Below are 17,247 nucleotides of genomic sequence, written 5' to 3'. Positions count from 1 at the left end.
ATGCACTCCTGGTCTCCTGTCCCTCTGGTGAGGTAATGTGTGAGACTAACTGTAGCATTGCCTATACACAGACAATATCAGTAGAACTGCAATATGCACTCCTGGTCTCCTGTCCCTCTGGTGAGGTAACGTGTGAAACTAACTGTAGCATTGCCCCATACACAGACAATATCAGTATAACTGCATTATGCACTCCTAGTCTCCTGTCCCTCTGATGAGGTAACGTGTGAGACTAACTGTAGCATTGCCTATACACAGACAATCTCAGTATAACTGCAATATGCACTCCTGGTCTCCTGTCCTCTAGGATAGCTGCAGTATGCACTCCTGGTCTCCTGTCCCTCTGGGGGTGACATATGAGACTCACTGTAGCATTGCCCTGTACACAGACAATATCAGTATAACTGCATTATGCACTCCTAGTCTCCTGTCCCTCTGGTGAGGTAACGTGTGAAACTAACTGTAGCATTGCCCCATACACAGACAATATCAGTATAACTGCATTATGCACTCCTAGTCTCCTGTCCCTCTGGTGAGGTAACGTGTGAGACTAACTGTAGCATTGCCTATACACAGACAATATCAGTATAACTGAAATATGCACTCCTGGTCTCCTGTCCCTCTGGTAAGGTAACGTGTGAGACTAACTGTAGTATTGCCTATACACAGACAATATCAGTATAACTGAAATATGCACTCCTGGTCTCCTGCCCCTCTGGTAAGGTAACGTGTGAGACTAACTGTAGCATTACCTATACACAGACAATATCAGTATAACTGCAATATGCACTCCTGGTCTCCTGTCCCTCTGGTGAGGTAATGTGTGAGACTACCTGTAGCATTGCCTATACACAGACAATCTCAGTATAACTGCAATATGCACTCCTGGTCTCCTGTCCTCTAGGGCAGTGATTTTTTTTTTGCCTATACACAGACAATCTCAGTATAACTGCAATATTCACTCCTGGTCTCCTGTCCTCTAGGGTGTGACATATGAGACTCACTGTAGCATTGCCCTATACACAGACAATCTCAGGATAGCTGCAGTATGTACTCCTGGTCTCCTGTGCCTCTGGGGGTGACATATGAGACTCACTGTAGCATTGCCCTATACACAGACAATATCAGTATAACTGCAATATGCACTCCTGGTCTCCTGTACCTCTGGTGAGGTAACGTGTGAGACTAACTGTAGCATTGCCTATACACAGACAATATCAGTATAACTGCATTATGCACTCCTGGTCTCCTACCCCTCTGGTGAGGTAATGTGTGAGACTAACTGTAGCATTGCCCCATACACAGACAATATCAGTATAACTGCAATATGCACTCCTGGTCTCCTGTACCTCTGGTGAGGTAACGTGTGAGACTAACTGTAGCATTACCTATACACAGACAATCTCAGTATAACTGCAATATGCACTACTGGTCTCCTGTCCCTCTCGGGAGGGTGACACGTGAAACTCACTGTAGCATTGCCCTATACACAGACAATCTCAGGATAACTGCAGTATGCACTCCTAGTATACCGTCCCGCTGGGGAAAGGTGATGTGAGACTCACTGTAGCATTGCCTATACACAGATAATCTCAGGATAACTGCAGTATGCACTCCTAGTATACCGTCCCTCTGGGGGTGACATGTGAGACTCACTGTAGCATTGCCCTATGCACAGACAATCTCAGTATAACAGCAGTATGCACTCCTGGTCTCCTGTCCCTCTGGAGAGGTGACATGTCAGACTCACTGTAGCAATGCCGTAAACACAGACAATCTCAGGATACCTGCAGTATTCCCTCCCGGTCTACTGTCCCTCTGGTTGGTGACATATGAGACCCACTGTAGTATTGCCCTAAAAGCAGACAATCTGAGGATAACTGCAATATCTCCTGTCCCTTTGAGGGGGGGTATGTGAGACTCGCCGTAGCATTGTCATATACACAGCGGAGATTGTAGCACAGTCAGAGTTTTTTTAATTGATTATAAAAGGTAAGAAAGAAACTAGTGTGCATACAAAAGATCATTATGCAAAAATGTTAATATATGCTTGCCCATATGAAGATTGAACAAAAACATCTAGGAAGCTCACGTAACTCATCCCTAGGGATAGCTTGTCCTCTGGCTGATAAGGACGAATCCTCACTTTAGAGTACTGTATTTTACTCCCTATGGCAGATTTAAGCATTTGTAATTACTAGACCCTGTTGATAATTTCTATACAATGTTGCAACTTGAAGAAACTGCACATGTATCATTTAGACATGAAACTGAACTGCTGTTAGGGCACTATTGAAGCCCTGCAATGATATTAGTTATTAACCATTAACCCAATTTCCTATTAAACCATGCAATGACAATATTAGTCACCCTGCAAGAACTTTATTAACCCCTTTCTCCTCTTATTCTTCACTAGAACCACATTTACCCTTTCCATAAAGCAAATTAAGAATAATCTTTCTTCTGTGTCATCTCTAAACAGAAATGATGAAATCCCTCCTTAAAACTCATATAGCAACCCTTATTCAACCCCCCTACAGCAAAGGGCATACACTTATTTGAGGTAATTTGGATTTTAACAAGAATTAATGTTAGACACATCTGAAGGCATCAAATGTGTGTGTGTATATATATATATATATATATATATATATATATATATATATACTGCAATGTCACTCCTCTTTTCCCTTTATAATCCCTGAAGAAATAAAATGTTGACTAAGATTATTTCTGCTTTATACAGATAGCAGAAATTCACTCAAGTAATGTCATATTATGTTTTTCAATAAAGTTATACAAATAAAAACAATATCCGGCTCCTTGGTGACGTAGAGCATGAGGTGGGGCTATGGGAAGACTTCGACCCGGAAGTGGCCGCTGGGTGCGGCTTGAGATAGTTTCCGGCAGCTGGGGAGGGCCGGAGTGTTGGGAGCAGTAGCGGTTAGGCCCAAGCCGCGCTGCCCGGAGCGATGTGATATAGAGCGGGAGGCTCATATACCGCAGGTGAGAACGAGCGAGTGCTCGGGTGGTGCTCAATGCGAGTTACCTGGCGGGTGGCGCTGTACTTGGGGTTGGGAGCGGGAACACGTCACCAGTAGCCGACCGGGAACTACAGGGAGATGCAGAGGCACGGAAGAGAGGACCCGCACAGAGTAAGTGAGGCTGAACGTAGGGAAGATGGAGCTTATTAATAATGTCGCGCTTGTGTCGAGGGATCTTAGAATGAGCGAAAAGGAGCCTTTAATGAGTGAGACTGTGGCGGGCGAACCCGGACTGAGTGACGTTGACCCTGTGCTAGGGAGCATAGACTGAGTGAGGCTGAGCCTGTGCGAGGGAGCCTATACTGAGGGAGGTTAAGCCTGTGCTAGGGAGCATAGACTGAGTGAGGCTGAGCCTGTGCGAGGGAGCCTATACTGAGGGAGGTTAAGCCTGTGCTAGGGAGCATAGACTGAGTGAGGCTGAGCCTGTGCGAGGGAGCCTATACTGAGGGAGGTTAAGCCTGTGCTAGGGAGCATAGACTGAGTGAGGCTGAGCCTGTGCGAGGGAGCCTATACTGAGGGAGGTTAAGCCTGTGCTAGGGAGCCTAGGCTGAGTGAGGCTGAGCCTGTGCGAGGGAGCCTAGGCTGAGTGAGGTTGAGCCTGTGCGAGGGAGCCTATACTGAGGGAGGTTGAGCCTGTGCGAGGGAGCCTAGACTGAGTGAGGTTGAGCCTGTGCGAGGGAGCCTAGGCTGAGTGAGGTTGAGCCTGTGCTAGGGAGCATAGACTGAGTGAGGCTGAGCCTGTGCGAGGGAGCCTATACTGAGGGAGGTTAAGCCTGTGCTAGGGAGCATAGACTGAGTGAGGCTGAGCCTGTGCGAGGGAGCCTATACTGAGGGAGGTTAAGCCTGTGCTAGGGAGCATAGACTGAGTGAGGCTGAGCCTGTGCGAGGGAGCCTAGACTGAGTGAGGTTGAGCCTGTGCGAGGGAGCCTAGACTGAGTGAGGTTGAGCCTGTGCGAGGGAGCCTAGACTGAGTGAGGTTGAGCCTGTGCGAGGGAGCCTAGGCTGAGTGAGGTTGAGCCTGTGCGAGGGAGCCTAGGCTGAGTGAGGTTGAGCCTGTGCGAGGGAGCCTAGGCTGAGTGAGGTTGAGCCTGTGCGAGGGAGCCTAGGCTGAGTGAGGTTGAGCCTGTGCGAGGGAGCCTAGGCTGAGTGAGGTTGAGCCTGTGCGAGGGAGCCTAGGCTGAGTGAGGTTGAGCCTGTGCGAGGGAGCCTAGGCTGAGTGAGGTTGAGCCTGTGCGAGGGAGCCTAGGCTGAGTGAGGTTGAGCCTGTGCGAGGGAGCCTAGGCTGAGTGAGGTTGAGCCTGTGCGAGGGAGCCTAGGCTGAGTGAGGTTGAGCCTGTGCGAGGGAGCCTAGGCTGAGTGAGGTTGAGCCTGTGCGAGGGAGCCTAGGCTGAGTGAGGTTGAGCCTGTGCGAGGGAGCCTAGGCTGAGTGAGGTTGAGCCTGTGCGAGGGAGCCTAGGCTGAGTGAGGTTGAGCCTGTGCTAGGGAGCATAGACTGAGTGAGGCTGAGCCTGTGCGAGGGAGCCTATACTGAGGGAGGTTAAGCCTGTGCTAGGGAGCATAGACTGAGTGAGGCTGAGCCTGTGCGAGGGAGCCTATACTGAGGGAGGTTAAGCCTGTGCTAGGGAGCATAGACTGAGTGAGGCTGAGCCTGTGCGAGGGAGCCTAGGCTGAGTGAGGTTGAGCCTGTGCGAGGGAGCCTATACTGAGGGAGGTTGAGCCTGTGCGAGGGAGCCTAGACTGAGTGAGGTTGAGCCTGTGCGAGGGAGCCTAGGCTGAGTGAGGTTGAGCCTGTGCTAGGGAGCATAGACTGAGTGAGGCTGAGCCTGTGCGAGGGAGCCTATACTGAGGGAGGTTAAGCCTGTGCTAGGGAGCATAGACTGAGTGAGGCTGAGCCTGTGCGAGGGAGCCTATACTGAGGGAGGTTAAGCCTGTGCTAGGGAGCATAGACTGAGTGAGGCTGAGCCTGTGCGAGGGAGCCTAGGCTGAGTGAGGTTGAGCCTGTGCGAGGGAGCCTAGACTGAGTGAGGCTGAGCCTGTGCGAGGGAGCCTAGGCTGAGTGAGGTTGAGACTGTGCGAGGGAGCCTAGGCTGAGTGAGGTTGAGCCTGTGCGAGGGAGCCTAGGCTGAGTGAGGTTGAGCCTGTGCGAGGGAGCCTAGGCTGAGTGAGGTTGAGCCTGTGCGAGGGAGCCTAGGCTGAGTGAGGTTGAGCCTGTGCGAGGGAGCCTAGGCTGAGTGAGGTTGAGACTGTGCGAGGGAGCCTAGGCTGAGTGAGGTTGAGCCGGTGCGAGGGAGCCTAGGCTGAGTGAGGTTGAGCCTGTGCGAGGGAGCCTAGGCTGAGTGAGGCTGAGCCTGTGCGAGGGAGCCTAGGCTGAGTGAGGCTGAGCCTGTGCGAGGGAGCCTAGGCTGAGTGAGGCTGAGCCTGTGCGAGGGAGCCTAGGCTGAGTGAGGCTGAGCCTGTGCGAGGGAGCCTAGGCTGAGTGAGGCTGAGCCTGTGCGAGGGAGCCTAGGCTGAGTGAGGCTGAGCCTGTGCGCAGAGGGAGCCTAGGCTGAGTGAGGCTGAGCCTGTGCGCAGAGGGAGCCTAGGCTGAGTGAGGCTGAGCCTGTGCGCGGGGGGGCCTAGGCTGAGTGAGGCTGAGCCGGTGCGCGGGGGGGGCCTAGGCTGAGTGAGGTTGAGCCGGTGCGCGGGGGGGGCCTAGGCTGAGTGAGGTTGAGCCGGTGCGCGGGGGGGCCTAGGCTGAGTGAGGTTGAGCCGGTGCGCGGGGGGGCCTAGGCTGAGTGAGGTTGAGCCGGTGCGCTGGGGGGGCCTAGGCTGAATGAGGTTGAGCCGGTGCGCTGGGGGGGCCTAGGCTGAGTGAGGTTGAGCCGGTGCGCGGGGGGGGGCCTAGGCTGAGTGAGGTTGAGCCGGTGCGCGGGGGGGGGGGGGGGGGCCTAGGCTGAGTGAGGTTGAGCCGGTGCGCGGGGGGGGGGGGCCTAGGCTGAGTGAGGTTGAGCCGGTGCGCTGGGGGGGCCTAGGCTGAGTGAGGTTGAGCCGGTGCGCTGGGGGGGCCTAGGCTGAGCGAGGTTGAGCCGGTGCGCTGGGGGGGCCTAGGCTGAGCGAGGTTGAGCCGGTGCGCTGGGGGGGCCTAGGCTGAGTGAGGTTGAGCCGGTGCGCGGGGGGTCCTAGGCTGAGTGAAGTTGAGACTGTGCCGGGGGGGGGGGGGGGGATCTAGGCTGAGTGAGGTTGAGCCGGTGCGCGGGGGGGCCTAGGCTGAGTGAGGCTGAGCCGGTGCGCGGGGGGGTTAGGCTGAGTGAGGCTGAGCTTATGTGATGAAGCTCACACTGAGTGAGGCTTTGGTAAGGAAACCCAGACCGAGTAAGACTGAGTAAGTGAGCCTAGGAAAGGAAGCCCAGACCGAGTGAGGCTGAGCTTGAGTAAAATAGCGCTATACTTCATAACTGAAAGCCCTCTTTATTTGTTCCATTGGTAACTCCTAGCTAGTATTTACCCTCACTTTAAGATAGTTTTATGTTGGGCAGAGGAGATCCAAAGGTTGAATTAGAGTTGGTTGGTGGAGCCCATGGGAGGAAGGATACCATAGTGTGAGGGAGGCAGAGGCCGGGGAGAAGGGTTTCCCGGGGTTGAGGGAGGCAGAGGCCGGGAGAAGGTTTTCCAGGGGTGAAGGAGGCAGAGGCTGGGGAGAAGAGTATCCAGGGGTGAGGGAGGCAGGGGGAGAAGAGAAAAAAAAAGAAAATGAGAGAGGAGTAGGCCGGGAAGAAGGGATACCAGGGAGTGAGTGAGGTAGAGCAGAAGGGATACCAGGGAGTGAGTAAGGTGGAGGTTGGGCATAATGGATACAAAAGGGTAAGGGAGGCTGAGGAGATGCGATAACAATGGGTGATTCACAGGCTCGGGAGAAGGGATACCAGTGGGTGAGTGAAGCAGAGGAAAGGGAATACCAGTGGGTGAGTGAAGCAGAGGAAATGGAATACCAGTGAAGCAGAGGAGAAGGGATACCAGTGGATGTGGGAGGCAAAGGCCCAGGGGAAGGGATACCAGTGGATGTGGGAGGCAAAGGCCCAGGGGAAGGGGTACCAGTGGATGTGGGAGGCAAAGGCCCAGGGGAAGGGGTACCAGTGGATGTGGGAGGCAAAGGCCCAGGGGAAGGGGTACCAGTGGATGTGGGAGGCAAAGGCCCAGGGGAAGGGGTACCAGTGGATGTGGGAGGCAAAGGCCCAGGAGAAGGGGTACCAGTGGATGTGGGAGGCACAGGCTGAGGAGAAGGGGTACCAGTGGGTATGTGAAGCACAAACCGAGGAGAAGGGATACCAGTAGATGTGGGAGGCAAAGGCCCAGGAGACTGGGTACCAGTGGATGTGGGAGGCAAAGGCCCAGGAGACTGGGTACCAGTGGATGTGGGAGGCAAAGGCCCAGGAGACTGGGTACCAGTGGATGTGGGAGGCAAAGGCCCAGGAGACTGGGTACCAGTGGATGTGGGAGGCAAAGGCCCAGGAGACTGGGTACCAGTGGATGTGGGAGGCAAAGGCCCAGGAGACTGGGTACCAGTGGATGTTGGAGGCAAAGGCCCAGGAGACTGGGTACCAGTGGATGTTGGAGGCAAAGGCCCAGGAGACTGGGTACCAGTGGTTGTTGGAGGCAAAGGCCCAGGAGACTGGGTACCAGTGGATGTGGGAGGCAAAGGCCCAGGAGAAGGGATACCAGTGGATGTGGGAGGCAAAGGCCCAGGAGAAGGGATACCAGTGGATGTGGGAGGCAAAGGCCCAGGAGAAGGGATACCAGTGGATGTGGGAGGCAAAGGCCCAGGAGAAGGGATACCAGTGGATGTGGGAGGCAAAGGCCCAGGAGAAGGGATACCAGTGGATGTGGGAGGCACAGGCCCAGGAGAAGGGGTACCAGTGGGTAAGTGAAGCACAAACAGAGGAGAAGGGATACCAGTGTGTGAGTGAGGCACATAATATGGAGAAGGGATACCAGTGTGTGAGTGAGTCAGAGGAGAAAGGATGCCAGTGTGTGAGTGAGGCAGAGGAGAAAGGATGCCAGTGTGTGAGTGAGGCAGAGGAGAATGGATGCCAGTGGGCGAGTGAGGCAGAGGAAAAGGGATGCCAGTGGGCGAGTGAGGCAGAGGAAAAGGGATGCCAGTGGGCGAGTGAGGCAGAGGAAAAGGGATGCCAGTGGGCGAGTGAGGCAGAGGAAAAGGGATACCGGTGGGTGAGTGAGGCAGAGGAACAGGGGTACCGGTGGGTGAGTGAGGCAGAGGAACAGGGGTACCGGTGGGTGAGTGAGGCAGAGGAACAGGGGTACCGGTGGGTGAGTGAGGCAGAGGAACAGGGGTACCGGTGGGTGAGTGAGGCAGAGGAACAGGGGTACCGGTGGGTGAGTGAGGCAGAGGAACAGGGGTACCGGTGGGTGAGTGAGGCAGAGGAACAGGGGTACCGGTGGGTGAGTGAGGCAGAGGAACAGGGGTACCGGTGGGTGAGTGAGGCAGAGGAACAGGGGTACCGGTGGGTGAGTGAGGCAGAGGAACAGGGGTACCGGTGGGTGAGTGAGGCAGAGGAACAGGGGTACCGGTGGGTGAGTGAGGCAGAGGAAAAGGGGGTACCGGTGGGTGAGTGAGGCAGAGGAACAGGGGTACCGGTGGGTGAGTGAGGCAGAGGAACAGGGGTACCGGTGGGTGAGTGAGGCAGAGGAGAAGGGGTACCGGTGGGTGAGTGAGGCAGAGGAGAAGGGGTACCGGTGGGTGAGTGAGGCAGAGGAGAAGGGGTACCGGTGGGTGAGTGAGGCAGAGGAGAAGGGGTACCGGTGGGTGAGTGAGGCAGAGGAGAAGGGGTACCGGTGGGTGAGTGAGGCAGAGGAGAAGGGGTACCGGTGGGTGAGTGAGGCAGAGGAGAAGGGGTACCGGTGGGTGAGTGAGGCAGAGGAGAAGGGGTACCGGTGGGTGGGTGAGTGAGGCAGAGGAGAAGGGGTACGGGTGGGTGGGTGAGTGAGGCAGAGGAGAAGGGGTACGGGTGGGTGGGTGAGTGAGGCAGAGGAGAAGGGGTACCGGTGGGTGGGTGAGTGAGGCAGAGGAGAAGGGGTACCGGTTGGTGGGTGGGTGAGGCAGAGGAGAAGGGGTACCAGTGGGTGGGTGAGGCAGAGGAGAAGGGGTACCGGTGGGTGGGTGAGGCAGAGGAGAAGGGGTACCGGTGGGTGGGTGAGGCAGAGGAGAAGGGGTACCGGTGGGTGGGTGAGGCAGAGGAGAAGGGGTACGGGTGGGTGGGTGAGGCAGAGGAGAAGGGGAGGCAGAGGAGAAGGGGTACCGGTGGGTGGGTGAGTGAGGCAGAGGAGAAGGGGTACCGGTGGGTGGGTGAGTGAGGCAGAGGAGAAGGGGTACCGGTGGGTGGGTGAGTGAGGCAGAGGAGATGGGGTACCGGTGGGTGAGTGAGGCAGAGGAGATGGGGTACCGGTGGGTGAGTGAGGCAGAGGAGATGGGGTACCGGTGGGTGAGTGAGGCAGAGGAGATGGGGTACCGGTGGGTGAGTGAGGCAGAAGAGATGGGGTACCGGTGGGTGAGTGAGGCAGAGGAGATGGGGTACCGGTGGGTGGGTGAGTGAGGCAGAGGAGAAGGGGTACGGGTGGGTGGGTGGGTGAGTGAGGCAGAGGAGAAGGGGTACGGGTGGGTGGGTGGGTGAGTGAGGCAGAGGAGAAGGGGTACCGGTGAGTGAGGCAGAGGAGAAGGGGTACCGGTTGGTGGGTGACGGAGGCAGAGGAGAAGCGGTACCGGTGGGTGGGTGGGTGAGGCAGAGGAGAAGGGGTACCAGTGGGTGGGTGAGGCAGAGGAGAAGGGGTACCGGTGGGTGGGTGAGGCAGAGGAGAAGGGGTACGGGTGGGTGGGTGAGGCAGAGGAGAAGGGGAGGCAGAGGAGAAGGGGTACCGGTGGGTGGGTGAGTGAGGCAGAGGAGAAGGGGTACCGGTGGGTGGGTGAGTGAGGCAGAGGAGAAGGGGTACCGGTGGGTGGGTGAGTGAGGCAGAGGAGAAGGGGTACCGGTGGGTGGGTGAGTGAGGCAGAGGAGATGGGGTACCGGTGGGTGGGTGAGTGAGGCAGAGGAGATGGGGTACCGGTGGGTGAGTGAGGCAGAGGAGATGGGGTACCGGTGGGTGAGTGAGGCAGAGGAGATGGGGTACCGGTGGGTGGGTGGGTGAGTGAGGCAGAGGAGAAGGGATACAGTCGTTTTTTCTTTGGCTTTCTTCTACATTTCCTATAGTAACCGTACACAATGCTAGTTGGTCATTTCATGACCTTTCTGGCCCTTGTCCGCATATTATGTAGCAACATATTTGGTACCTCCCGTAGTCCTTAGTGCAAAAAGTAACATCATCCAATTTTCTTATAGCCTTGTTTACATTTTGTACATTATCCATATGGGATGTGTTGCTTTTCTGACATTCTGCTATTTAGACTACATTTTAGTCCTCTTCTTGTGGTTTCCTTCCTATAAATGTATAAGTACAAACCCCTATAGCTTCTAAAAAATGTACTGCTGACTTGTAAATTTTTTTTTTTTTTTTTTTATGTGTGCATTTTGTCCTTTTTAGAAACGCATTTATGAGCTGTTAAGATCTTAACCCAGGGGTTGACAAATACGTTTAAAATGTAGGTGCCTCTAAGAATGCTGTATAGGGGTAGAATTCTAGGAGCCAGTGGCTCCCTGGATACTGGGTTTGTCGAGCACTGAAGGTGCATATTATATAGTTTGTAATAGTATTTGGTCATTCCTGATCCTTGCTTTTAGCTTGTGTAGTTTATATATTATGTCCTAATTAGACTTGTGCATTCATCAGTTTCGTTAGCTGCTGAATGAGGAAGACGGCTGCAGCCCTCTGCATTATGCTCTGTTTTGGAGCCAGATTTCTTCTTGTGAAAAAAACCACACATTAAACTCTGGATCTGCACAGGTCTTAGCGTATTGCACTTTCACAAGAAGAAATCTGGCTCAGAAAAGAGCCGAATTCTGCGAGTGGTCACTTTTTCCCCACATTCGGCTGCTAACAAAACTGCTAAATGCATGTCTAGTTCTTATCCGTATTGTTAATATGGTATGCTACCTGCTCCTGATTCTGTATGGTAACAGAGGTTTGTCCTGGACCTTATCTGTATTTTGAATAGTACCCACAGGGATTGACAAACTCCTGGAGCCATATACATATAGCTGCGCCCTCAGTATTTTAGATAGCTACCACATTTTAAACAAGTTGACATCTCTTACATTATGGCATTGATCTTACCTACAATTTGTATACTTACCTATATATTATAAGGCTTGACAAATTCATAAACCTATGTACTAGTTAGAAACAGTTGTAGCCATTTACACACTTGTATGTCTTACAAAAGAGGTTTTGTATCTAAATATGTGGAATAATTATATACCAGGATTCCGATTCTAGGAGTTGTTTTGCAGCCTTCCCAGATTAGCTATTTTCTGTAAATGCGTTAAACATGGAAGGGAAGGTGTTAAGCTCCTAAGGTACAGTTGATCACAAGAGCTCCCTGGATAAAAAAAGGGTTGTATTGAATGAGGAGACCGTATCTCACCTAAATTTGTAAGGATTTAATTGGAAATTACAAATTAAGACCTTTACAAGCCTGTCCAGATGCTAAAATGTATTTCAATATATATTTTTTTCCCTCTATTCTGGCAGGTTCAAATCACTGAGGTTACAGATTTTCTTAAAGGGACACTGAACCCAAATTTTTTCTTTCGTGATTCAGATAGAGCATGCAATTTTAAGCAACCTTCTAATTTACTCCTATTATCAATATTTATTCTTTCTCTTGCTATCTTTATTTGAAAAAGTCCAGCAGTTGTTTATTGGTGGATGAATTTATCCACCAATCTGCAAGATCAACCCAGGTTGTTCACCAAAAATGGGCCGGCATCTAAACTTACACTATTGCTTTTCAAACAGATACCAAGAGAATGAAGAACATTTGCTAATAGGAGTAAATTAGAAAGTTGCTTAAAATTGCATGCTCTATCTGAATCACGAAAGAAAAAAATTGGGTTCAGTGTCCCTTTAAGTATGAGTTTCTTAACTGTATAGTGGTGTGTGCCTTCTCCACACCATACTCTCTGCTTAATGACCTATCGTAGACCTGCGGTTGATCCCAGTAATTATACTGATGCACAATGTCCTGTTTTTACATGTAGTTTGTGTCACTGGAAGTTAGGCTTTGTCTTCTGTACATTAGCAACCTAAATGTGTGGTGTATGTACGTTGTATGATAGTGTATTGTTATTGTGTTTGTTACAATCTAATTTAAAAAATCTTAGAAAAGACATTAAACACCTCTCGGTTTTCTCTAAGTTATGCTTTGTCCCAGAGAAGTCAAAAAGCAAGTCCTTTCACCTAAAAATGCTGCAAAATCAATCAGCTTGTTTATAGCAATTTACAGATCTTGGTCTCTCTAGGGCACTGATTTTCAAACCTGTCATTAGCCCCCCCCTAATAAGCCAGATTGTTAGGATATCTGAACTAGAGCACATTTTATAATCGGCTGATTACTAAACATGGTTATTTTACCTGCTCTCGCCTAAGGTAATTTTGCTAATTATGACCATGGATACCTCCAAATAAGGCAAGTGGTGTTGAAAAACAGTTGCAGCAAGCAATCTGTTAATACATTCCAAACCGTTTCATTCTCGTCTATTTTGTTAAAATATTGCCAGGCTGGCAAAAAATCTTGTAATTAAAAGTTGTTTTCTTCCCTTTAAGAAAACTGATGATAGTGGTGCCTGTCACTCTTTAGTTTCAAGATTTATTAATGCCATTTGTATGCATGAAGCTTATTTATGTGCTGCCTCCGGGCTTTCTGTGTATAATGGCAGTTTTCTGTGCATGTGGTTTCTCCATTTTCATGTAAGAATTTTATTTTTTATATTGTTTGAAGCATAAAACTTACACTGCATCCTAGAAAAATGCCAGCATTCCTATCCTTATAATTAGCCGTCATCATGGGAGCATTTGGTCTTCTTGCCAAACTTTAAATGTCAATGTTCTGGGGTATCATCTGGTCTCTGTATCATGCCAGCTTTACCAGGCTGAATTGCACAAATTAACCCTTGCTCTGGTCTAATCTCCTGCCTTCTGTTTGTCCAGCGTTCGTACTATATTTTGTGTTCCTACTTTTAGGTTCTTGAAACTTTCTTGGTCTGGTTTTATACATTTTAAAGGGATATGGCACCCACAAAAATAATTGTGTGATTCAGACAGAGAATACAATTTAAAAAAAGTTTCCAATTTACTTCCATGATCACATTTGGTTGATTCCCATGGTATTCTTTGTTGAAGAGATACCTAGATAGGCACCTGGAGATCTTCATTGCAGGAAATAGTGCTCTTGCAAAACTGGTGTCATATAGTGTCCCAGACATCTGCATGGAAAGTGGTTTAAAATTATGCTTTATCTGAATCATGAAAGAAGAAAATCCGTTATGAAGTAAAAATGTATTAAAATTAAATATATGCGAGCCCTGTAATCGCCAACTATGTCCCCTCTGCTCAGTACTTGCCAGGGCAGCTAACACAAGCAGGGCTCGACAAACCCATGAGCCAGAGTCACTGGCTCCTAAAAATGCACCCATGGCTACTAACTTTTTGAGTTATTCTCCTTTAAAGGGACACTAAACCCAATTTTTTTTCTTTACTGATTCAGATAGAGCAGCAATTTTAAACAACTTTCTAATTTACTCCTATTAATTTTTCTTCATTCTCTTGGTATCTTTGTTTGAAAAAGCAGGAATTAACACTTTGGAGCCAGCCCATTTTAGGTTGAGAACCTGGGTTGCGCTTGCTGATTGGATGGCTAAATGTAGCCACCAATCAACAAGCCCTATCCAGGGTACTGAACCAAAAATAGGCCGGCTCCAAAGCTTTCATTCCTGCTTTTTAAAAAAAAAAATAAAGATAGCAAAAGAACGAAGAAGAAATAGGAGTAAATTAGAGCATGCAATTATAAGCAACTTTCTATCTGAATCATGAAAAATGAAATATTTTGGGTTTTCTATGGCTTTAATATTCCTTCTGGTACCTACATTTTGAGCATATTTGCCTTAGTGTGACACTCCCTTAACTCAGTTTGAATACTTCTCGGGTTGCAGACCCACTGTGCATTGCTTGTAAGCGCTGCCTCATATTACCCTTCTGTACCTGTGAGAATCCTGTTTTATGCCTCCCGAACAGGCTTTTCATAACACCAAGTATTCCTAAGGCAGAAATTTGTTTGCTCTGCCATGTGATGAAAAATGTGAACGAAAATTTGCATTTTTTTTGTAGGTGTTGGCAGTAATTAATTTATTCATTCTATTTTGAGCCTGGAACACTTGCGTGAACCAGTTTGCACAAATACTAATAAAATCAGTATTTTCTGCAATCGGCAAGCACAAATGAGAAAATCAGATATATACCTGCATTGCATTTTGTATATTTGCATTAATCACAATATATATTTTTTATATATCTCTATATATTTGTGCTAGTCACTATTTAGGAGTGATCTATTTGGGGTCTGTAATATTTCCTATATTCCCAATGGGTATCTTATGATCGGCCACTTAAGTGTGTGGTTGATACATGAGATTGATGAGATTGGGTTAATGTTATTTTAATGTTATGTTTAGATGATGAATTGTACTAGATCACCACTTATCTGATGTTATGTATCAATTATATTTGTTATTTTATTATTTTATATCACTATTATTATTTATGCATATTTCTACACTTATAGGGTTATTGTTAATATTTGAGCTAATACCGATCTAATGTTCTATTTTTTTGTATAAGATTATTCTATTAGTATTTGTATGTCATTTATTATTTGTACATAGCCCTTTATATGTTATGTTTTTGTAAGTACTGTGTATTTAAATTTATCACTTGTTGTATGGCTGCAAGTGCTATTGGATATGTGACAGGTCGACATCAATGGGCGAGACACGCCCCCTTTTATGATTTATTTTCATTTTTACATACGATTGGATGAGCAATTCTTACTCATAACCGCACCTTCAGGGGGGTGTGTGCGTTTTGCTGCTTTTTGATTGGTTCCTGTATCTGTTATATTGAGCAAGAGAAGTTGGGTATTTTATACAGCCTGATGAAACGGCTAGCTTTTAGCTAAGAAATGCGTTGCTGATTTTTATTGACTAATAAACAGTCTTTTATCTATTACTTGCCGACTCCTCTCATTGCCATTTTCCTGTATACCGTATTTGGGATATGCTCTATCTAGCTATCCGGAACCGTTGTTCCACCACACATCCTTGGTTGGCCGATTGCCACTATCGGAGTGGATCGTGCGGACCGGTTGATTTCCTGGGTCTCCATATCCTGTGGTGTGTCTGTCGGGTGACTCTAAACAGACCCGACCTGTTGTGTCAGGCACTCCGGTGGTGCCGCTGCACTTGTGAGTAGATCTCTGCAGGGGGTGAATCTGTGTTTTGTTGCTGCAGCTATATCAGACGGTACTGTCCTATTTGGCGCCTCTCCGTTTCTGTCTCTTACAGGATCCATCATCTCTGCTGCCTTTGTCAAGAGTGCTGCCACAATCAGGGATTTCCTTTTCTGGCCATATCAGCGCATCTCTCTGGGGCCCCCTGGCTCTGGCTACATTCTGACCTCTTAGCAATACAGCGTTGTGCTGTGAGCTGCCTTTGCAGCTCAGAACGGTGAATGTTTGAAACAAGCAAAGGAGCTTTCTGCATGAGGTATGTTATACTTTATGAATGAAAGTGTCCTTTATTTGTTTCAATGATAAATCCTTGCGTTTCACAAATGCTAAGATTGACTTTCACTTGAAAATAAACTGATATAGTGTAAATGTCAGTGCTTGTTATATTTTACTACATTAAAGGGACAGTAAACCTAAAAAATGTTATATAATTCTGCACATAGTGCAGAATTATATAACATTATTTTACTGCTATAGTTATTAAACCCTTTTCTCCAACATAGGTGTGTCCGGTCCACGGCGTCATCCTTACTTGTGGGATATTCTCTTCCCCAACAGGAAATGGCAAAGAGCCCAGCAAAGCTGGTCACATGATCCCTCCTAGGCTCCGCCTACCCCAGTCATTCTCTTTGCCGTTGTACAGGCAACATCTCCACGGAGATGGCTTAGAGTTTTTTAGTGTTTAACTGTAGTTTTTCATTATTCAATCAAGAGTTTGTTATTTTCAAATAGTGCTGGTACGTACTATTTACTCAGAAACAGAAAAGAGATGAAGAATTCTGTTTGTATGAGGAAAATGATTTTAGCAACCGTAACTAAAATCCATGGCTGTTCCACACAGGACTGTTGAGAGCAATTAACTTCAGTTGGGGGAACAGTTTGCAGTCCCTTGCTGCTTGAGGTATGACACATTCTAACAAGACGATGTAATGCTGGAAGCTGTCATTTTCCCTATGGGATCCGGTAAGCCATGTTTATTACGATTGTAAATAAGGGCTTCACAAGGGCTTATTTAAACTGTAGACTTTTTCTGGGCTAAATCGATTGATTATTAACACATATTTAGCCTTGAGGAATCATTTTATCTGGGTATTTTGATATAATAATATCGGCAGGCACTGTTTTAGACACCTTATTCTTTAGGGGCTTTCCCAAAGCATAGGCAGAGTCTCATTTTCGCGCCGGTGTTGCGCACTTGTTTTTGAGAGGCATGGCATGCAGTCGCATGTGAGAGGAGCTCTGATACTTATAAAAGACTTCTGAAGGCGTCATTTGGTATCGTATTCCCCTTTGGGTTTGGTTGGGTCTCAGCAAAGCAGATACCAGGGACTGTAAAGGGGTTTAAAGCTTAAAACGGCTCCGGTTCCGTTATTTTAAGGGTTAAAGCTTCCAAAATTGGTGTGCAATATTTTCAAGGCTTTAAGACGCTGTGGTGAAAATTTGGTGAATTTTGAACAATTCCTTCATGTTTTTTCGCAATTGCAGTAATAAAGTGTGTTCAGTTTAAAATTTAAAGTGACAGTAACGGTTTTATTTTAAAACGTTTTTTGTACTTTCTGATCAAGTTTATGCCTGTTTAACATGTCTGAACTACCAGATAGACTGTGTTCTGAATGTGGGGAAGCCAGAATTCCTATTCATTTAAATAAATGTGATTTATGTGATAATGACAATGATGCCCAAGATGATTCCTCAAGTGAGGGGAGTAAGCATGGT

The 17,247-nt window shown here is 48.6% G+C and overlaps 1 protein-coding gene across 2 annotated transcripts in view; it reads left to right on the top strand.

The window, feature by feature from the left end:
• Window positions 1–2,856: 2,856 nt before the first annotated feature.
• Window positions 2,857–17,247, top strand: part of ZBTB34 (zinc finger and BTB domain containing 34) — a 43,494-nt gene continuing 29,103 nt past the window's right edge. The window contains exon 1 of one of the 2 annotated variants that reach the window (XM_053696113.1): window positions 2,857–3,006. Coding sequence is in view for 1 of the 2 variants with exons in the window: in XM_053696112.1 (XP_053552087.1) it covers window positions 3,123–3,155 (33 nt within the window). In the remaining variant the exon portion in view is untranslated. Of the gene's footprint in view, window positions 3,156–17,247 lie in introns of both variants that reach the window. The other variant, XM_053696112.1, reaches the window with a different exon arrangement.

This window comes from Bombina bombina, chromosome 12, assembly GCF_027579735.1.
Source record: "Bombina bombina isolate aBomBom1 chromosome 12, aBomBom1.pri, whole genome shotgun sequence".
NCBI classification, from domain to species: Eukaryota; Metazoa; Chordata; class Amphibia; order Anura; family Bombinatoridae; genus Bombina; species Bombina bombina.
Note: the sequence above shows the minus strand (reverse complement) of the source record. Positions and strands in the feature narration are given on the sequence as shown.